The following is a 23,437-nucleotide window of genomic DNA, read 5'->3' as shown; positions in this document are numbered from 1 at the left end:
GCTTTATGACCCTCCATGTGGTGGCCTTGCTGTCGTTAGGCCTGATCTGTTTCGAAGTGGTGGAGTTGAAAAGGGGTGGTCATTAAACCATGCCAGAAGGGGGTAGGCCTTGTCCCCATGACTAGCGCAAGATGAATGAATCATGGCAGCTCCCCGGGAACAGACCTGCATGATCCATTTGCTATGATCACAAACAAGCTGCACATTGATGGAGTGAAACCCCTTGCAGTTCATGAAAGCTCCTGGCTGGTCCTGAGGTGCCCTGATGGCAACATGAGTGAGTTTGGTCAACCGTGCCCTGCACCTGGGGGGATCAGCCTTTGTTGCAAACCCCAAGGCTCTGTCATGTGGCTGTTGTCATCAGTGGAAAATGATATACATTGGTTTGCCCTGGAAAATAGTGCTTTGGTCACTTGCTTAATGCACTTGTGGACAGCCGACTGCAAAATCCTTGAGATGCCCCAAGTAGCAGCCTGGAACGTTTCTGAGGCATAGATGTTTAGGACTGTGGTCACCTTTACAGCCTCTGGCATAGCGTGGACCCCAGTTCCATCAGGCAGCAGATCTTGCTCCAGGAGCCTGCAGAAGTCAGCAACAATCTACCTGGACAAGCTCAGCCTCCTCAGGCACTGCTCCTCAGACATCACAAGGAAGGTGTGGAAGTTGTTGGGTGGATAGGGCCTTCTGTGAGCAGACCCCCACACCTGCTGTATTCTCAGAGGTCTAACTGCAGCTCCTCTTGCAGGTTGAGGGCTCTGTTGCTGCTCTTCCTCCTCCTCCTCCAGCACCCAGTACAGTGCAATGAGAGCGCCACCCAACCTAAGCTTTTACTGCCTCTTGCAGGTGAGTAACCAAAGGTCTGTTAAAATCGACCCCAAAGAATCAGAAATCAGCAATGTGGAAAGTGCCAACGCACTCCAACTCCAACAAGCTCAGTTACACACAGGCACAACCAATTTGAGTGCCTGCAGCTCGTGGCCTCTTTAAATCCTGCAGCCTGTTGACTGTTTAACCCCAATAGACAATGGCGGGTTTCTTTTCAGTTAAAATAACATTGGGGTCCTAATTATGTCACAGGACCCCGATTTGCACCGCATTCATGGGGCTCCTGCCTGGCTGTAGCGGGAGCCTCAGCCGCCTGGAAATTCAGCAAAGCTGAAATGCTGTCAGGCAGGAATAGACTGATACCGGGCCAGTAAATCCACTTGCCGGATTTTAACTCTTCCCACGCATCGTTCCTGCCCGCGGGGTGGGGTTAAAATCGACCCCATTGAATTTGAGAGAGAGGTAACCTGCCACATTTTATTAAGCTTCCTTTTCAGAAATGATTTATTTGGTAACGTTTTTCTGAACCACCTCCGAGGCTTAAATGTTTTCATTACGTCAGAACTAGACACAGTACATAAGGTGTCGTCTGACCAGAGCTCTATACAGTTTGAGCATGATTTCCTTTGACTTGTACTCTACTCTTTTGGTTACATAGTTCATTCTTTTTGCTTTGCTGGTTGCATTTATGCATCAAGTCTATTAAAATCCCTAGATCTTTCTCATTATCCTTAGCTTTTTCAGCACCATACATGGAGTGCAATTGCTACTCACTTTTCTTCATGTGTGTCGTACTTTACACTTATACTTTTAAATATCATCTGCCATTGTTCCACTTACTTACATGTTTTGTCTCACTCTTGTAGTTCCTGAACTGCCTCCTCAGTTTAAACTGCTCTAAACATCCACGCACTCTAAATATTAAAGCCCCAATTTTGACTCGGGGCATGATTGCAGCATGGGGGGATGGCAGAGGGTATGGGGGAGTGGATGAACAGCAATCTCACACAGCCACGCCACACTCCACCAAGAGGCCTGGCCCACTTTAACCCCCAGGCCGCATCACCATATCCCACAACGAACTCCCATTCCAACCTGGCAACAATGACGAGGAGGCTGGCGGGCAGGTACGGGATTTTGGATGCCAGGGGGCTGCCACTGGGGACCTGAGGGAATGGTACCCGCCACTGAAGTAAGTTGTCAGGGGAGGTTGGGAGGCAATTGCGGTCGGGGGAGGGGGAAGCCCGAGGTATGGGAAGTCCAAGGTTTCCTTATGAGCCTGGAGGAGCAGGTAAAACTTTAAAAATACTTAGCTTGCTGGGCCTCTTCTGATCTGGATCCATCTGAAGCCACCATTCCCCAGCACAATCGGCACTGTGTGCAACTTGCACGACTTGGGGTTAAATCTGTCTTGGGTTCTAAATGACGTCACTGGATCGCAACTTTTTAATATTTATGAAACCCTCGCCTGCTCGCGACAAGGGCCTCATACGCCTCTAGAACCTCGGGCGTTAAAGTATCAGCTAGCAGGAGTGTGGCGGAATGGGGAGGTAAGTACTCTGCTCCTATTTTAACACCCTGCATGCCCCATTCTCGTCGGGAACAGCAGGTTAAAATTGGGGCTTCAAATTTTAATTTCTGCGATTGGCGCTCCCACAGATGCACACATCCACAGAGCTATCTCCTGGGTAGTAGAATTGATGTTCTATCCAGGTAGTGTAAACCAGCTGCAGCTGGCTGGAACTCTTACTCCTGGTTTCAGACCAGAAACTGCACTATAAATATAACAAAATTGTGAAACAGGTTCCTGTGGTTCCTCCAGTTTTTCTGAACTTATGTAAGATTAGGGAAGCTAGGCATCATTAAAAGAGCAAGTACTCTTTTGTAGAAATGTTGATGGTTGCATGTATTATTTGTTTGCATGTTGTATTGTTTGTTGTGTTTTTTCACTTCAGATGTAATGAAAGGTAACATTTTCTGGTGCCTCAGCTGTTCCATAAGGCCCGTGACATGTTTTTCCTTACTGTGCTTGAATGGTTGGTGTAATGATGTACAGCTGTGAGCTGTGAAAACCATGTCACAATGCTACCAATGCAGTGATTCCACTGCAACTTTTAGCAACTATTTCCCAAATGGTAATGCGAGCTTTCAGGATTCACTGAAGTTGTCAGTTGTCATGGTGACAGGCCCCCCCCCCCCTGCTGCCGAATTTGTCTGAAGAGTCTGTTCAGTCTTCAGAACTCGGAGACTGATGTTCATTAAAGAGGCACAAAAAAGCCTTTTACCAACTTGAGGACTTTCAAATGTTTTTACTGATATATTGGAGACTCCATTGCCATGAGTAAAAGGGACAAAAGGAATCCCGAGAGGTATCCATTAACTGTGATGCAAAAAAAATCCAACTTACTTTATCCAAGAAAGGTTTATAAAAGCTTCCAACAGCTTGTTTGAATTAAAACAATAGCTGTATTCCATGATTCTTGTGTCTTATTAGTAAATTAGTATACATATCAAAAATGGTACCTATTAGTACATTTTTAGTTAAGTAAAAGGTGCAGTAAAATATTTACATTCTAATCCATAAATTTTGGAACTGACATCACTTCAGTGGCTGTGTAAAGCCCCTTCTCAGACAAAAGTAACTGAAGATTTTCTCATCTCTCTTCCAAAACAGCTATCAATGTTCAAACGATTTCAGCTGGTCCTTTCAAAAGTTAATGCCTCCCAAATGTGCTGCCACTTCATCTATTCATTGTGGAACTTAGTTTAAGTGATTCAAAATGTTTCTAGATGTTCTGGAGGTTCCACTGGTAAAATACTAATTCCGTTTCAAACCAGTGTAGTTCTGGACATTCTTGTGCAGAGTTTGTGCCATTATAGTTGGTCACAGTAAAAGCCTGAATAGCACTGCAGTTATCCCCACTATAAACCATTATGTGTAGCAAACACAGATGTTCTTTATATTGATTTGAAATGCAAAAGCACAAACTTTAACTGTCCAGGTCAAAGGTCACATAATGGATAATCAGTTTCCAAATACTCCTGGGTATCCTGGTCTGGCATAAAGGTTTCAGCAATTGCATTCTCATCTGGAGAGCAGTTTTAGAAGGGGATGAAGGGGACATGGAAATGTTTAATTTGGTTACATCAAGATTTACTCTGCAGTCATTTTGTTGGAGTAAAAGGACATATAACACTCCCATTCATTGTTCAAATGTAGCCTCCAACATTCTCACACAAATGCACAAAACATGTGGCATCTGATTCAGCCGTCAGATGAGTTGCTTAGACGTCAATACTGAGTTGGTTTTCATAATTTCTAGCTTGTCCTTTTAATTAGAGCTCTGCTTAGTTCTGAATACAGTTATTACAGTAGCATATTTAATGGATAGCAGAAGTGAATGATCTTTGTAGTTTTGTGTGAAGCATCTTTATGAAATAGCTTCTGCTGTTTGATGCTTGAAGAGCAGAATTTAGTTTTGAAAATGCTACTGTAGGCTGTAGAAAGAAAGAGCTTGCATTTATATAGCACCTTTAACAACCTCAGGACGTCCCAAAGCGCTTTACAGCCAATTAAATACTTTTGTAGTGTAGTCACAGTTGGAATGTAGGGAAACGTGGCAGCCAATTTGTGCACAGCAAGGTCCCACAAACAGCAATGAGATAATGACCAGATAATCTGTTTTAGGGATGTTGGTTGAGAAATAAATATTTGCCAGAGAGAGCTCCCCTGCTCTTCTTCGAATAGTGCCACAGGATCTATTACATCCACCTGAGAGGGCGGACGGGACCTCGGTTTAACGTTTCATCCGAAAACCTGAACGATGTACTCGAGTCTCTGGAGTGGCATTTGAACCCACAACCTTCTGATTCAAGGACAAGAATGCTACCGCTGAACCAAGATTGACACCTGCTAGTTTAGGAAGTGGCTATGCTTTATTACTTTAAAAGTTATTGTAATATGGTAATGTATCAAATAAAAACCGTTCTGAAAGAGATATGAACCCACTGAAAGGTGTTTGGTAACACGTTTCAGCAATGTTTGCGTACAGAAGATACAAGTTGCATTCAACATGATACAGCCATATAACAATGCTTTTTTTGTACAGGTCACTAAAAATGAACACTACCCCTATTGTACATATTGCCAAGCAAATCTTCTTGGTATTCAGCATGGGAGCCATCAAATTGAGTATCAGATCAGATAGCTTCAGGCCATTCCAAGATGAGAGCCTGTCCTGAAATCTTCCAATACAATGACAAAAGTATCTTTGCAAATTTCTGAAAAGTATGTGTGCATCTGAAACAATGTCCAATAAAGTGCTACTCGACTCAGCTAGAATGTATTTGTAGCACTGCAGTTCCCTAAAGCTGTTTTAGCACAAACAAAATAAAACAGATTATACTGATTTCCAATGCACAGATATTATGAGATTTCACTTAAGAAAGTATCCCAGAAAGGTAGCTGTTGCACATTATTGCTGCTGCCTGTATACGTCACAAAAACTGAGAGATTAATACAATTGACTAAGGCTTTATTGCCTGTTCGTATCAAAATTATAATCTAATTTTTGAAGCATTTTCTTTTGATTCCTTCAAATGCATTTCCAATTTCACATAAAGAACACTCGAGGGATTAAGTAGACATTTAGAATCTAGTCTCTGTAGTTGAAATATCTAGATTTATTCTTCTTTATTGGTGATTTGCATTAGTAACTGCCTTTACCCCATATGTGGTGGTTGCACTGTCTACTTGCTGATGAGACCCTAGACAATATTGGTCCCATAGGGATAAATGCTCCGACTAAAGGCCGATTAAACTGGGTTCTGCTTTTGGAAAGCTGGAGGGCTGCTATTTGTGGGCTTGTTGCAATGCTAATGAATTCTTCCGTGGATTATTTTGTATAATATTAGCAGCCTATGAATATTGGACCTAACAAATCTTTGTGTATTTGTAGTAAACTTGAAATTATGGTGAATAATGCAGAAAATATATTTGTGCGGTATACTGAGTTAGAGGGCTCTGCATATAATGGCACTGAAAGATCAGGCCATGTTCATAATAAATACTTGTTTGCTTATACATAATCATTTTAATAACTGAAGTAATTGCTTCTTTGACGCACTGTGGCTGGAGCTCTGGGACAGAGCTCATCCCCTGCAATCCTCCACTGTCTGATCTCCGCTAAAATCCACTTTATCCTCAACCTGCATACAATCTATATTGTGGACCCTGGCCCATTTATTTAATCTTCTGAGGGAAAATTTCACTAAATTTCTCCCTGGCTACTGAAGGTAATTAAGCAAAACTCCTATGCATCCCGCATCTTCACTATTGAGCCCAGTCCAGTTCCTTTCCACAGAAATGTTCTTGGTTACAGTAGCTCAGGAACTATCATAGTCCACAGAGACTTGATCAAGTCGTCAAATGAAACCACCTTTTTAAAATTTAGAGGGAAAGGACAATTTATTAAAACTAGAAATAATTAGTTTACAAATTAAACTGACGTTATTGTTGTGGTCGTTAAACTTCTCTACAACCGCTTTTAGTGTTGCACTGCACTGGCATACTTTACAGGGTAGGATTTATTTCCCTACTAATTTTTGTCTCCCATGAGATAGAGAGCACAACCACTGCAAGTTGCTTTGTGGAACAAAATCAAAAGTCCATGAACTCTGCAGCCCTTTCTGACAGTCAAAAGTTTAATTCAGATTTGAGTCCTCTGAATAGGAATCCCAGTGTGTCCATCTAAAGCTCTTGAAAAGCATGGCATCCATTTTTAATTTTACAATTTATAACTCTTATCATTAGTTTTCAGCAACATTATGACATATGCTTACCCACTGCTTGTGAACCAGCTTGTGTGCATGCTTCCTGCTAGCCAAACCTCAAAGGATCATAGATATTAGGAACCATGTTCATGTCTACAGCTTGCATTAGATGTGATCAGTCATCTATGCAGAGGAACAATAAAAGCACAATTTTAGGAATAATTAGAAATCTGTTCTGTCATGTGGGGATGCCCTATTGCTTTGTTTAATCCATATTCTGTTTGATCTTTGATCAATTTTGTTTTGCTATAGCCTCTAGTCCTGCAAATATGAATTATTAGTGTCCTAGCAGTGTGTTCATAGTTAGTTGGATAGACAATAGATGTGTTCCTTATTCTTGTGTCTATAGTTAAGCAAATTGACCTCAAAAATATTGGATAGTAAGACAGTATTTGAGTGAAGTTCAGTGAAAATGTAAATTTAATTTCAATATCTATCTACAGTATATACAGCTGCCTCATAGAGATATGGAAATGTTAGTTTTGAGAAGTTAGCATACAAAATATACTTTATTGTTTCTGTACATGATGAGAAATGGTATTTGCAGAAACCATTGCTATAAGTATCAGAAAATGAAAGTGAAACTACCAGCCCTATAGATAGGAGTTAAGCAGCTTCTGATGCAGATCTTAGATTACTCTATTTTATTGTAATGTTCTTTCTTGTAAGCAGTTTTAATCCTTTAGTTTCAAATTTTACTATAGTCCACATTTGTTCTAACCTAACGTAAATGAATATGATCTTTGTTAGAAACTTGCCTAGAAGATTTTTAAAGAAATCAGGCAGACTATTCACTTGATTTTTTAAAAATTGAAAACTAGATTAGACAGGTTTGTAGCTTTCAGTTTAAGCAAACTAAATTGTGAAAATGGAAATGGATGTCATTTAACCTTGGGTTAGGCAGCATATAATATCAATTTCTGCCCAAAGGAGACGAATACTTTTTTCTCATTTGTTTTATTGCCTTTCTACTCAAATGAAAAAAATACAGCAAACTCCTTCTTCCCATTGCTCCACTTGCTTATGCCCAGTAAAGATCTAATGCAAACTTTAGAAACTTAGGCCCTGCTTTTAACTCTGGCAGGTTTGGGTGGGTGGGTATTGGGGCGACTTAAAAACTCACCCACTGCAGCAGAAAACAGGCCACGGGCATTCTTTTTTGTTTTATTCATTCTCGGGAAAAGGGTATCGCTAGCAAGGCCGGCATTTATTGCCCATCTCTAGTTGCCCAATTACGTACTTTTTGAAGCATAGTCACTGTTGTAATGTAGAGGTCGCGACAGCCAATTTGCGCACAGCAAGGTCCCACAAACAGCAATATGATAATGATCAGATAATCTGTTTTAGTGATGTTGGATGAGGAGAACTCCCCTGTTCTTCAGGGGACGGATGGGCTGCCGATCAAGCGGACTGCTTTATCCTAGATGGGATTCTTGAGTGTTGATGCAGCTGTGCCCGTCCAGGCAAGTGGAGAGTATTCCATCACATTCCTGATGTGTAGGTGATGGAGAGGCTTGGGGAGCCAGGAGGTGAGCCACTCACCACAGAATACCCAGTCTTTTAACTTCCGAGGCTCATTATATTCTTACGGTTGGGTTATCCATCTGCTTGGCTGACACAACAGGACTTTCGCCCACTTTGTCAGCGCAATTTTTGTGGGTCAGTCAGAGGCCTGTTTAAAACACACACACTGACCTCTTCCTTGTTCCCTTCACAACAGCTACCAGCTTGTTGTGGCCTTCTTTGTCTTGGCCATATTGTAGGGAGCCCCCAGATGGAGGTAGCTGAACCTTTCCTTCAATATGCCAATAATATGCTCTATGATGTTTCTGGTGGTCCCATTTCTCTGATGGGACCTGTTGTTCAGGCATGGTGGGGTTGCGGAAGCGTGACATCAGCCATGTCTGTAAGGGGGTCTCTTGTCCCTCACAGCCACCCTCTGGTGTTCCTGGATGGGTGGATTAAGTGGGGGGATGGATGAGTGTTGCAGGATGAAGGTGTTGTGGCAGCAGTCTGCAAAATTGGCATAGACATACATTATCCTTCTGTAGTGATCACACACCAGTTGTTATTGATAGAGTGGTAGCCCTTCTGGTCAACAAAAATTCCTGGCTCTGGTGTCCTGATAGGTACATGAGTGCAGTCTATTATGCCCTAGGTGTGAGGGAAGCCAGCCATTGGTGCAAATTCCAGAGCTCTCACATTCTGGCCATTAGTGTCCATTGGGAAGGTAATGTCCTGGTTTGCTCTAGCAAGCAGGGCTTTGGTGACCTGCTTGATGCAGCTGTGCATTACAGACTGGTAGATGTCTCCTGTAATGCCCTAGTGGGAGCCTGAAGCAAAAAAATTAAGGGTAGTGGTCTCTACACCGCCAAGAGTGTAACTACAGCGTGATGTGTTTACATAGGATTTTTGCATTATAATGTTTACATAGGAATTTATAATGCAAGTGTGTGCTGACATAAAATTTAATGCATTTTACTGTAAAAAGGGAGGATAACTCCATCAGGCAGCCGGTCCTGCTACAGGAGGCTGCATAGTTCAGCAAAAAGCTTGGCTGGTGAAGTGCAGCCTTCTGATGCAGTGTTCCACGAGATGTCCAGGAAACTGACTCGGCCCATATATCTCATTGGCTGGGTGAGGCCTTCTACGAGCAGTTCCCCTCACCCGCAGTTTTCTAACAGTCTCAGCTGCTGTTTGTCTTGGTTGTTGAGGCTTCTGTTGCTGCTGCTCATCTTCCTCCATCCAAAGGAATGAAGGAAAAACAGCACCCATGAAGAGCCGTGAGTGCTTACTCAACATAAGTAAGGGGAGCAAAAATTAGAAAGAATCGCCAAGCACAGAACTGCCTTGGTCATCCATTAACGACAATAGCACACGGATCCTACTGATCTGAGTGCCTGCAGGTGAGTGCCCCTTTAAATACTATTCCAGTCATGTCAGTCAGTTTCTGAGGCCAATCCTGCGAGGTCTTACTCAGTGGCAGATAGGCAGGACTTCCATCCTGTCCAATTAAAATAACATCGACCCAATGATATCGACTTGCAATTATTTACGAGGCACCCGCCTGTTTCCGGAAGATGCTTTTCGTACACATTTCAGTTCACCAGTTAAAATGGCGGTTGGCTGCCCCCAATGGGAATGGGCTGTTTTTGATATTATAACCGCTCACCTGCCCCGTTTGTGATGAGCGGATTGGGTTAAAATGGGGACCTTGCATTCTGAGGACTTCCTTTTCCTAATTATTTTTGACAGACCTTGTTGTGAACCCACACAACTGTTCGAGGTCAGTTTCCTGGCTGAAAACTAAATTGAACCATTCTTGTTTGTTTCTGTGATTGAGATTTAATTGGTTCAAAGATGACCTTACTTAAAAAATTGTTATCTTACTAATGCTAACAATTATGTTATTGTCACAGTTTCCATTTCTGGTCACATTTAATATCACCAGTTTCGAACAGCATCTTAGAAGGTAACATCTGTAAATACGTTATAAATGCCACAATTAATTAGATACTCTGTAAAAGATTATAATTCAAATTCTTTCATTAAATCAAAATAAATATTAAGTCTGCTTTTTTCAACTCAAAGTCAGAATAAAGTCAAATGTTGCTAATTAAAGGAGAAAATTAAACTATGAAATCTTGTAGGTTGTACTTGTGCAGTTATTCAGAATGCTGCAGTCACATTAATCATATTTGCAATTGTTGTAAATTATTTCGATATACACCGATAACCAAGTACTGTATATAAATATTCTGTGTGATAACACAGAGTAAGACACCAACGAAAAATCAAAGCCTTTAGTTGCAGTTGAGTTATGGTGAGTGCCTTAATTAGCAGCTAGTAATTACAGCTCAGCAATGATACAGTGTGAGATCACCCTGTGTAACAGAACAGTGCATTGGAAAAACATTAGGGGCATTTTTTGTTTTCAGGGTGATAACAGTAAATTTACATGAATCATGAAACGGCAACATTAGGGCTGCATGCAGGTGCTCCCAAACGGTTTATTAAGGGCATCATTGCGGTGTAATAATCCTTTTGTTAGAAGCCCCTGATGAACATAGCAGTCCCTCCTCCTGTCACAAGAGCACAGAGAGGCTCATTTGATATTCAGTTCCAGCCCAAGGAAAGTCATTAAATCAGATGAGCAATGACGCTGGAGTTTTAGAGTCCAGCTTCAGTCAACATCACCATGCAAAGGCTGTTCACAGCTCTGTGTGCGTTTCTTGTCCGTGCCTTCTCAATGATGACCAATTTGTGCTCGTTACTTTGCATCAAGTACAGGTAAAACATTGGGAGGCTTGTGGTGCCACACATCTTTTTCTATCAGAAATTGTTTTGCTTAAATCCTCCTTTGTGGTGTGATATTTTCATCCTTCTTGGGCCCCAGGCTGCTTCTAAGGCCATTTAGGAGCATATCTATTGATTTCTCTTTCTCAGTAGCTGTAATTCAGTTTTGTGTTATTGTTCCATATGGCCTCAAAATGATAGGCAGAGAGCTTATATATTTTTTTAAACTTCAACTTATAAAACCAAAGTGTAATTATGTTAGGTTGGAAAACTAGTCGATATTGCCTCCGATGCACTTCCAAGAGCTGAAGAAGAATTTAGATTAACAGTCATTTTAATTCTTTGATGACTTTTTTCAAAGTCCCATCAGAAACCTTTGAATGATTAACAATGAAGAGCAAATTTAAATGATGGCAGTATGCCAGGGATTTATTTGCAAGCACCCACAATTTCTAAGACTTAAATTCTTGTCTGTGCATCTAGTTTGCCAGAGAATAACTACATTGTTTATTTTCCCCTCAGAAAGTGTTTTCAGACAGCGCACTTCTATGTGGAGGATAGCAGTTCACCGCGGGTGGTTCCTAATGAAAGCATTCCCATTATCCCAATTCCAGGTAAGTCAATTATTGTTTATTTCTCAAGATACTTTTTTGCATATGTTGAAACACTATTTGAATGCCATTTAGTTCAGGTTCATATTTACACAACTTGAGCAATATATGTAGCACAAATATCGTTCAAAGTTAGTCTTCAGTTTAGACATGATTGTGCTGAGTACTTTCTAGAAAAACAGGTCTGTGGCACATTTACATTTTTCAATGTAATAACAAACTTAGGAATTTATTTTAATTTTTACTAACTCAAAACATGAATTAGATGGAATGTCTTTATTGTCTTATACTGAAAATACTGCATTATGATTAAATGTTTTAACTGCTAAGTTGGTCTTGCCAGAAGAGAGTGATTTGTGGGCTTGCGAAAAACACAGGACCATTGATTTCATACAAAGTTTTAATCAGAAATTCTAATGATGCTTTACAGTGAGCTACAATAACAGTGTTTAACCTGGTTGGTGCAGGGAGGGAGGGGGAAGGGCAGCTGATTCCAGAGATAGATGACAGATTTTGCCTACACTTGACCCACAAGGAATGCAAGTAAGGTGTGTGTGTATATTGAAATAAATGGCTGTAATATAGGAAATAAAGTAAGCTCACAATATTCTGACCAAGGGGATTGTTTCAGATACCACTTTGTAGATTGTTACTGTGTTTTCTACAGATAACACAGGGCAACTTGAAAAGGCTGCTCTGTATTTGGTTAAAAACATTACTGGTGCATAATGTGCAGATTCCTCAGTCATTAAATATTATTTCATGGGTTTGAGTTTCTCCATAGTTCTTATTACTTGGCTCTCAGATGCTAAGAGCCCAAATGTTGCTGATTTTCTTATCTGTCAAATGGCTGTCAGCAGGATGATACGAGCATGTCACAAAACATTGATTTGATAGTAGGCTGTAAGAATGGAAGCATACATTTGTCACGCTGTTACACATTGCTTTCGTCAGTGCCCTTTCACTGTAATGGCAGGAACATTAAGGTTGAAGACCTGCATCTGTTAATCTTTAGATAAGAGATCAAATATTTCCCCAGTTAGTAGTTGCACACTGTCTCTTAAGATCTGCTAGAATCCTATTGAGCAGCTAACTTTGAAGAATCTGCTTCTTATGATTTTATTTGCAGTGCCACTGTGAAGCAGAGGTGAATGCTTAATGTTTTATTACTCTGTGCAGTAGTTAAACAGGCCTGCCTGGATAAATTATCTTCATCGACCGCCTGTCACGGGTTTTCATTGGGTACTGTTGATCACTGTCTTCTGTTCATTCACTTTGAATAATTGTTTCTGTCTGTCTATTGACAAGTGTACACATCAGGCCCAGAGAAGCAGATTGCAGATGAATATAAGGTTCACTTCGACAACAGGAACACATTGCACTATTATTACTGAATTTTTTTTAGTTTTCTACACAATTACTTCGGTGCACTCCTGATCATGAAATAGTTCCATGATTCAGCTTTAACTTCATACAAATATTTTGCAAGGAAGCATAAATTGTGGGTTTCTTTTGGCTAATTATTTATTTTGATGAGAATAAACCAAAGGGCTCACGAACATATGAACATACAAAAATGATGGACAGGAAAAGACCAGCTGGTCCATTGAGCCTGCCCCACACAGTCGTGATGCCTTAAGCATCATGATTCACAACACCCCCCACTTCATACTAACCAAACAGCCACATCTATTAAAAAGCTGGCAGTTAAAATGTCTCTTAATGTTGCTAAGGCAACTACTTCCTACTTTTGAGTCATCTGGCCACACAGTTCATGGACATGGGCAAGTTTCCAATCTTGACCACGTGCTGTAGCAAAGCACTGAGCACAGATCAGATACTTTCCACAGGGACAGAGGAAAGCAGTCAGTTTGTCCAAGTGCATCTGTTTGACAGCATTGGCAGAGGCCTCAGAGAACCCTGTTCTCCTAGTTGGCAAAATGCATAATGCAGGGTTATAAATTTGAATAGAAGTTTTGATTCTTGTTGGCTTTTATAGTCAATTTAGCCAGCATGTGAAATTTGTTCGTGCGAAAAACCAGGTGCGCAGGGAATGATCCCTGCGCCTGAATGTATGGCTGTGATTAAGTCATTTGATGACGCGTCATCAGCCGGTTTCCTTAAAGGGACCATGGCCGCACTCATTTTGACAGTTGCGCTGTCAGTGATCTACAGCATTGAGGTGCTGCAAACACTGACAAGCACTGCACAGAAGTGCACAGCTGCACCCAGGCTCTTGCATACCTCCCTCCATGTGCTTATGGAGGGAGTCACAGCATGCAGGGAGGTCCTCTTCCCTTCCCATGGGCGGAAAAGAACTCCCCAGGAGAACAACGTAGCCTGGTTGCACATTGCACAGGAGGACACACGCAGGGATGTGGTCAGGAGGACCAGGCTGCAGTGGCGCAAACCTTTCAGTGATCTCAGTAGATCACGAAATGTTACTGCAAAGCCACACTCAACCTCACCTTGCTGTGCCACTCATCACATCCCCATCACTCTGCCTTCCCTACCCTACTCCTGCACATCTTTACTCACACCAACTTACCTTGCACCTCCACCCATCCCTCTCTATCTACATTATCACTTCCCCATTTCACCAGCCACCCCTCACACTCACCCTCATCCTACTGCAAGCATACCAACTAACAACATACAAGGGTAGGCACTTGGGTGGTTTATCCAATTTGTTTCTGGTAATGTGCTGTCAAACATTGAAATCTTTATTTTGAACACTTTGCGTTCTTGGACAGATTTTTGTGCACCTTTGGAAGTGGCTTAATGAGTTGGAGTGAATGGTGAGACATAACATCCCCCCCCCTCCCCCTCCAATGGTAATGAGTGTGAAAGGAATGGCTTGGACATAATAGGGATGCTTAATGGTGCTGGTGTGAGGTGGTGCCAACCTGGTGCATCATGTGGCAGCCAGGGTGTAGAGTGTTAAGTGAAGCAAATCTGGACATGGTGAGGCCATCGCTGGCATCCTGGCCAGCAATGTGCACAGGTGATGATGCCCTGTGCACAGTGCAGCATCAGTTGATTGCGGAGAAGGTTGGTGTGGATGTTGGTGTGACCGGTGATGTTGGTGTTGGGGCTGATTCTGTTGGGTTTCTGAGGACCAAGGTGAGATTTTTTCAAGGGCACCGATGCTGATGGAATAGATGGCAGCTGAAGTTGAGATGACAGAAGCGATCTGTCAGTGATGAAAGAGGTTGCTCCAAGGAGGTGACAGTGGATAGAGAGTTTACTCCAAACACTTCCAAACTGCATACAGCTCAAAAATTTCTTCCAAGTCATGATGGCTCAAGCTTCTGACATTGGAAAGTGACCAACTGTGAAATGGCAGCTTTCATACCACTTTTTCACCTATTCACAGCAATGGGGAGACATAGAGAACCCGACCTACTTACTTGACATGATCTCTGAAGGACGTGAACCCCGTTAAAAATGTGGTAAAATAGAAAAAGGCTTGTAAAATAGTAGTAAACAAGCACTTAACAAGCAGTTAAGTATCTTAAATGCCTCCCCTGCCACTTGATGTTGGGTCTGTTCTGAAATCGCAGATCCGACACTCTGGAAACTTACATGGAGGCAGGTTCGCAGTGGGTTCCCAACCCGCTGTCAATCATTTCAATTTTGACAGCGGACCTGCCTCCAAACCTGCACTCTGAGCGCCGGCAAAATTCTGCCCTATAGGTCCAAGGCAAACCTAATATTTGGCCTGGGACCTCATTATCCAAACGGGCACAGCACCATCGAATTTGAAATAATGTTGAACTATTTTGTCAGCTGGGATGAGGCGTTTCAGTTATGATGAGAGGCTTGAGAAATGAGGGCTTTATCACTACAGCTGAGAAGCTTAAGGGGTAACATGATAGTGAGGTCTTCAAGATTATGAAGGATTATGTTCAGGTAAATAGTCGTAGATTTTTTCACTGGTTGACAAGGCAGTAAGAAGAGGGCCCAAATTTAAGATAATTACAAAAAGAACTAAACAGGAGGTGCTTCTTTACACAAAAGGTGATTGGAATGTGGAATTCTTTGTCACAAACTATAGTTGAAGCAGAATCCTTAAATTCTTTTAAAAGCAAATTAGTTGCTTGATCAAGAGGAATATGAAAGGATAAGGGGAGCAAGTGGGATTAGAATAGGTTGCTTTTGGAGAAATCGCTGGCACTAAGTTGTGTACCAAACAACCTATTTCTGTGCTATATTGTTCTATGATTCTAGTTTTCTTTGGATTACTGTTTTCAGTCATTATTTTCAGTCTGATTCATCCTTGAATATCTCTTTGATATTCGGCAAAATGCACAAACTTCCTGTGTTGATTATTTTCTTCATTCTTGACTATTCCACGACCCTTTGAAACCTAGTTGTGCTTACCCTAACAGCCAGGCGCTTAGATTTCTTTATTGTCAAATAATTTTCCTTGAAAACTGGTTTGAAGTGTTTTCCTGGCCTGTTGCAGAATTTGAGCATTTATGTAAAAGCTAACCCGGATTTTCCGTCTGAAGTTCAGTCAGCCTCTGCTCCATTTGCAAATCATTGCATCGTCTTGATTAGTTGAGTGTGATATTAGCTGTAAGTGCGATTTGGAGCATTGAGTGCAATGGTAGAATGACACTTTAGACAAGAACGCAGAACCTTAAATATCACTGGCTGCATGTTCTAACCCAGATACACCAGCTTACTGCCTGTCCGTTCTTAAAAAAAAAGAATTGTTTTAACCAAGGATTGTTTTGATGGGGATGGTCTTTTCATTTTTCATTGTTTTTTTGTCTGTGGAGGACCCTGTGCTCTGCACCTTCCCAACCAAGAGGATAGGCAGGAGATTACTCTTCGTCCTTGACCAGTATCCATAGGATGTGCATGAAAGAAGTACAAGGTGGTTGCCCTTCTAATTTTTCAATTCATTTCTGTGGGGCAGACCCTGGTCTCTGATGATTCTTCCATGCAACAGTGTACTTGAAATTGAAAAGATGATGAGTGGGGAATTGCAGAAGCAAAGCCACTTCCTGCCACTCTATTGCTAAAGAGACAGCTCCAATATATTCCTCTTTTTATTTAAACTGTTTATCAAAATGAGCCAATGTACAATATAATTGTTTTCAGCAATCCTAACTAATGAGGAAGCAACCTAGCAGCACAAGGCAGCAGTCTCAATCCAATGGGAGATGCAGTAAGGCCCCTGGCAACAGTACAGACACCTTTGCTAAGCTGCAGCGTGCTTGGTTACCTAGCAACCACAGACACAGTAGCATGCATTTCAGAAACAGGCATTAAATATTTTTTGTTAATGAAGCACTTTCTCCCCTTTCTGGATGTGTCACTAATTAGCATTAAAAGAAAATGTTTTAATTCTCGTTAGCCAATAAATAGTCCAGTTTGCAGTGTTACCTGCATTTTTATAATTAGTAAATTATCCTGTAACCCACCACCTATGATGATGATGATACATCGCCAGCCCAGCTACAGGACTGTTTGAAGGGAGTGATTCAACAAGCAGTCACCACCACCAATTGGAATATGGCAGAACATTTGTAAAGGACTTTGGACATTCGGGGATGAAAATTCATAAACCTAACAGAAATACTAATCATGTTGTTTTGAATAGCACCATATTGTTCAGTTTTATTGGGTCCACCTTGTGGATGTGTGTGCTAGCCTGTCTCTTATAGTTGCCTCTGATTGCTTCTGAAATTTAGTGCTTCTGACTTGAATACAACTTGCTGTTGGAAGGAATTGTAACAAATTGCAACAACTGCACAACATCAGTCAGAGGTACTTCCTTGTCTTTCGGCATTGTAGCCTTAAGACTCCCTCTTGTGTAATAGAGCTGCAAGGAGCCAGCCAAACAAATTTGTTGCAAGCGAGGAAATTTCAACCACACCTAGCAGAGAAAACTACGTACTCCTAACACGCAAAGGCTCTTACAATAATTATTGAGGGAATCTTCCTGTTTTAACTAGTCTCAAGACTGCACTCACTAATTGAACTTTCTCAGCAGATGTATTAACACAATACATTATGGTGCGTTTGTCTATATAACAGTAGGCACTGGGCTTCAAAGTAATTTGATGTCTGTAAAGTGCTTTGAGAGGTTTCTGAGAAATGTGAATGTGACAAAAAGGAATCCTTTTTGTCTAGTTTTAGCGAGCTGCTGGCTCCTTCAATTTAGTCACGATACAAAAGAAAATTAAAAAAACAGCTGCACTCATAGGAATCCTGCCCCAATCTAAATCAATACTATAGCCCCCATTGTAACTCCTGGCCGAGAGTCGTGCGTTTGAGGAGCCGAGGCGGATGGCAAACTGTCTGACTCTCCACAGCCTTAGGTCCAGGAGATCTTAACACCTCATCTGCATAGCCACCGTCCATCTCTCACCCAAAGCCAAGGAAAAGCGTTAGCTGGCCGGAGCGGGATTCTGGGCAGAAGCGGCTGCCGCTGGGGACCCGAAGGAACAGTTGCTGGCACTCGGGTAAGTGGCTGGGTGAGGGGTCGGGAGAGCATCGCGGTCGGGGGAGCATCGTGGTCGGGGGATTGGGAGGGATTATATTTGTGCATCGGGATAAAAGGCAACCATGCAGGAGCTCTGAGGCTTGCCCCTTGTTCCATTGTGCCGAATATGACACAACATCGAGGCAGTGAGCTTACAGAGGACCATTCAAATGCTGAATCCACTTGAAACTCAGCAGCCAGTGATACATTTGTTCTTAAAAATCAAATTTAAATCATACAGCTTTCTTTAATTAAAATAGCTCAATCTGCCTGATGAAATTATGACTTTAGAAATCCACTAAAACAATTATTTCAACATGCAATCCTGTTGACAGATGGAAGCCAGTGTATGACCAGTGAGTCAATAACTGGAGGGCATACATTTAAGATTGTTACCAAAGGAGTGAAGGGAGAGGTTAGAAGAATTATTTTTTATACAGAGGGTTGTAAAAACATGCAATGCCCTGCCAGAAACAGTTGTGATGGCTTTTAAAAGGATGAATATTTGAAAAAGAAATATTTAAAAAGGGTATGGGGAAAGGGACTAAGTGGTAGCTCTTTCAAAGAGTTGGCACAGGTGCCGTAATGGCCTACATCTGCGCTGTAAAATTTTATGATTCTGTCAAATTTCTGGCTCTAGTTCGAATGCACGAGCACGTGCATTATAAATCCATTCTCAGTGTATTCCATGGGTAATTCTAACATTGTGCTGTTAATTGATTCAGATGTGCAACCATAATTATTTCCCCTATCTGGGAGCTGCATAATCCAAATGAGCCTTCAATAGTATTGCGAGCCCCAGGTGCCAGATGCAGCTACAATGATTAGTTTCCAAAGAACCATAATAGGGATGTGCAGATGAATTTAACAATACATTGCTTCAACCGTCACCAGGATAAGAGTTGCACAGAAAGGATTTCAAAATACACAATACAATGCACAATAGGGGAGAAATTCAAATCGAGGGCCCCTGTTTTCCTGCACAAAACAGGCATTAGGCCTCTGAATTTCACATTGCGATCTGCCGTGCCCAATCTGGACCAAAAGTGTGCCAGATGCCATATTGACTTGGATGACTTTTAGTCATCTAGGGCAACCGCCTGAAAGCAGTGGGGGGCAAATAAATATATGTAAATGAACCCTCTGCCTGGTTAAAGAACCCTGCTGACAAATTGAACTTTGGGAATGCTGTATTCGTCGATCTAAAATTCGCCCACAAATCATTGGCAGCGACAGTCGGGAAGGAGGCTGCATCAGCGTTATTTAAAGGGATCCTTGCTGCATTTTAGGCAAGCATCTGGTTAGTTGTTTTAGACTGCCAGTGGGCTATTATACCTATCTCTGGCTGTGGTGGCTGCTGGAGCTGACCAGGAAAATTGTGGGAAGTTCTTTTTTGGAGCTGCAGGACAATTTCTGCCCAGAGGCTTGTGCACAAATCCTCTGGCAACATGGACGTGCTGCTCAGCCTGCCATTGGGACTGGAGAATGAGTAGGAGAAAGAACAGCAAGCAAGAGTGCCGAGGCCTGCAGTTGCTGGGAAAAGAGGGAGGAGAAGGGGAGGGTTCAGGAGGCCTTGCACCACACGAGTGCACAGGAAAAGAACACCTTGCCTCCAGTTGACTGTGGGAGCAGCTCGACCGACGGCTCCACTTCATCTGGGAGCCTATGGCAGCACCAACTGCAGTCCAGTACCAGGTCACACACTTGATTGCCTGTGTCTTTGAAGGTAAGTGTGACCCTGAATATCTATGCCTCAGGATCATTCCAGGCTGCAACAGGTGGCATTAGCAACATCAGCAAGTTTGCAATGCATTCCTGCATCAAGCAAGTGACAGATACGACAAATTCATCCCTTTCCCTGTGGAGATAGCAAAACCGGAACACCGAGCTCTGGGCTTCACCAGGCTAGCACTCTTCCCCCAGGTGCAGGGCATAATTGACTGCACCCACATAGTCTTGCGTACACCACACCAAAACCCTGAACAGGGAGGACTTCCACTCACTCAGTGTGCAGCTGGGGTGCGATGACAGGTCTGTGCCCGGTTTCCTGGTAGTTGTCATGATGCTTTTATCCTGTGCCAGTTCTCAATCTCCCCACCGCCCCCACCCCACCACCTCTCTTCCACCCAGATTATCGAGTGCCAGGCTAGCTGCTTGGGGGATAAGTGGTATCACCTGAGCACAAGACTCATGATGCCTGTCAGGAACCCGAGTACAGATGCAGAGGAGCAATATAATCAGAGCCACGCCACTACCAGAGTTCTGGTTGGCATGGTCTGAAACAGAGCTTCCGCAGCTTGCATCGGTCCAAAGGCATCCTGCAATGCAGCCCTGAGAGAGTCTCCAGATTTGTTGTAGTTTTTTACATGCTCCATAACTTTTCCCTGCAACGGAGACAGCCCTTCGATCACTGCCGCATGGGCTATTTGCCTTGGACTCCTTCTCGTGTCGGCTGTAAACCACTTCTCATTCCTCCGGGTGTCCTCCCCCACAAGGACCTCCAGAGTGGTGTCAGAAAATCGTGGCACCCTTGTTGCTCTCATTTTGCCTGCCATCTCCACTTTGCAGCACTGAATCAAATTCAGTACAGCCAAATTGCACCTTCCCTTTAAGAGGTGCAAGTTGCCTTTAAATGGGGAGTAACACTGACATCTCGCCAGTCATAATCAAATGAGACTCCAGCACAAATTTGTCTTGTGCCTCTCACTGATGTCATTGGTCACGACACAGTTGCTCCGTCCACTTTGCATCGTTTTTGATGCAAGTTGAGTTTCTTCGCCAGTGTTTGGTTCAGTTAACCATACAAAGCTGTAGGTGATAATTATGTTTGTGCCATTCGTTTCCGTGGGGATTCTCCTGATCGTCTGCTGTCCCTTGGATGGAAGATCTGAGGAAACCCTGAAGAAACGGTGCAAACATCATTTATGCCATTTCTGTGGATATTCTGGCGGATATTCAGGAGAACCCCTGCGGAACTTCAACCCTGTTATGCAGTATATTGAGGGAAGAAAACTCTCTCTTCCCTCCCCCACCAACAACGTGAGTTTTCTGTTTCAGTTGTTCTTTTCCCAACACAAGTTCCAAATTCAGGTTGTAGTTCAAGTGATCTAACTGGTGTGAAATTCTACAGCAGCTGCATTCTTACTGTATTGCATTGGGTTTAATGAGAGAAGATTCTTTGCTGTTAATCTTCATTGACATTTCACCTGTTGATTTCTTCATTACATATATATGAATTTCAGCACTCAGACAAATTATGTTCAAGTTAGTTGTGTAGATCCTCATAACCTTTATGCAGGGTAGATAAGCACAGGCAATTACTGTGAGATTATCACTGGACCCTTAGAGATAACATTTCTTACAGTGCAATCTTCATTATCTGTATTCTTGTTATCCAGCTTCCCAATTAGCTGGCAAAAGTTTACCAGATCAAAGCTTTCCACAGCCTGATACCACCAATCTCCTTGCATGACATAAATCAACCTCACAGTCCAAGAGTGATAACATTTGACGGATCTTATTTCTATTCCACTAGTTCTCGGCCTAGCATATTCTTGTGCCATGCGCGCAAGACCAAAATTTGGGGATTCTTGATCATCTTTTCCCATTATCCATCAGCAGATGAATAATCTTGATCTGCCCACTTGATCAGTACCTCATCCACCACCTTAAACATTCACTCCCTCCACCACTGGCATACCGTGGCTGCAGTGTGTACCATCTCCAAGATGCACTGCAGCAACTCGCCAAGGCTCCTTTGGCAGCCCCTCCCAAATCTGTGACTTCTACCAGGCGCATGGGAACACCATCACCTGCAGGTTCCCCTCCTAAGTCACACAGCATCCTGACTTGGAAATACATCGCCCGCCGTTCCTTCACTGTCGCTGGGTCAAAATCCTGGAACTCCCTCCCTAACAACGCTGTGGGAGTACCTTCACCACACGGATTGCAACGGTTCAAGAAGGTGGCTCACCACCACCTTCTCGAGGGTAATTAGGGATGGGCAATAAATGCTAGCCTTGCCAGCGACGCCCACATCCCAGGAACGAATACATTTTTTTTTGCCATAATGGAGGTCCAACTATAATTCCATTATATTGCCATACAAATGCTGCATTCAGAATTGAATTTACTTGTGTTATCTTCATACTCATTATTCCAAGAAAATCAGTTTCCTCAAATAAGAGTAGTTTAATGTTGAATACATCTTTTAAGTTCGTTATCCTGCCTTAGTACAAACTTGTAACCTTTCTTAGAGAGCCAAATATTGAGGGTAATCAAACTAAATAAGCCTGGTATAAAAGGAGAAATAATGGGACTACACAGCAGAACAATTTGCATCTGAAGAGAAGACAGGTTAAAATGAGCTTGGTGAGAACTCTGACAAAGGGTCCTAAATTCTGATGAAGGGCCCCACCTGAAACCTCAATCTCTTTTAGATATTGACCGACGTCTGCATTCCAGCTATTTCTGTTTTTATTTCCAATTCCAGCGTCTGTTTTTTTTAATTAAGCCTAGTGCACTGCCACTAATCAATTAGAAATATTGAATAACAATCTATTATTTTCTTTCAAATGCATTCCACTGCTCAAAATGTCAATAAATAGAATCTGATGTAGTAATTTGAACCTGAAGGTAACATTGAGAAACTCTGGCATGAGACACAACGTTTCAAATCTGTCAGTGCTGGTGATCGTAGACTCTCCTCCTCACAGAAGGTTTAATTTCTATTATTTTTTTCATGTTTCTAGTGGTCTTAGCTTACCCTATCAGTCAAATGCTCACAAATCTTTGCTGTTTCAAATGTCAGTTAAGAAAATGGCTTTAACCTTTGCAGAATGTCAAATTGCAAATTTTACCTCTAATTCCTCTTTTAAATAACTCCTAATACATTTCCTATAAACATGCTTCTGATTTTTTTAACGTTTGATGCTAAGGCATTATATTTTTCCCAGTAAATTTTCCTTTCCCTCAGTTTGCTTTTATAGCGAAAACAATGAAGCTGAGACATTTTAATTTTCTGCATGGAAAATTTATGACAGAAGATTGCGGTAAACTGCATGTTCTAGTTTTCTTATTTGGGTCGTGGTATCCTTCCATAACCAGTGACTTTAGCTCCTTTCTTGTGGTAATTTTCTTGCTATATGATTCATATTGCACTAAATTTAATTTTCTGCCTCTAAAATCAGACCATATTGCTAAATTATTCAGAATATACAAAAAAAAAAGTTTGTTTTGTCACCAAGGAAACAAAGCTAATATTGGGTTTATTACCTCATGCTGAGCTCAGATGTGCTTTCGGTCTCCATATATTAAATAAATAATTAAAACTCTTCATTCCCACCCAAATGTATTCATTAGAATGTAATTCCAG

At 42.0% G+C, this 23,437-nt stretch overlaps 1 protein-coding gene across 1 annotated transcript in view; it reads left to right on the top strand.

Annotated features, from left to right (window-relative positions):
* LOC147111056 (receptor-type tyrosine-protein phosphatase gamma-like) overlaps positions 1-23,437 on the top strand; it is a gene marked incomplete at its 5' end in the record, with an annotated part of 521,022 nt that overhangs the window by 393,125 nt on the left and 104,460 nt on the right. The window contains one exon of the mRNA XM_085999999.1: positions 11,476-11,567. Within this exon, the coding sequence (XP_085856125.1) occupies positions 11,476-11,567 (92 nt within the window). The remainder of the gene's footprint in view (positions 1-11,475; positions 11,568-23,437) is intronic.

This window comes from Somniosus microcephalus, chromosome 11 (genome assembly GCF_052327205.1).
Source record: "Somniosus microcephalus isolate GS21.2 chromosome 11, FLI_Smic_1.0, whole genome shotgun sequence".
Taxonomy (NCBI): Eukaryota; Metazoa; Chordata; class Chondrichthyes; order Squaliformes; family Somniosidae; genus Somniosus; species Somniosus microcephalus.
Note: the sequence above shows the minus strand (reverse complement) of the source record. Positions and strands in the feature narration are given on the sequence as shown.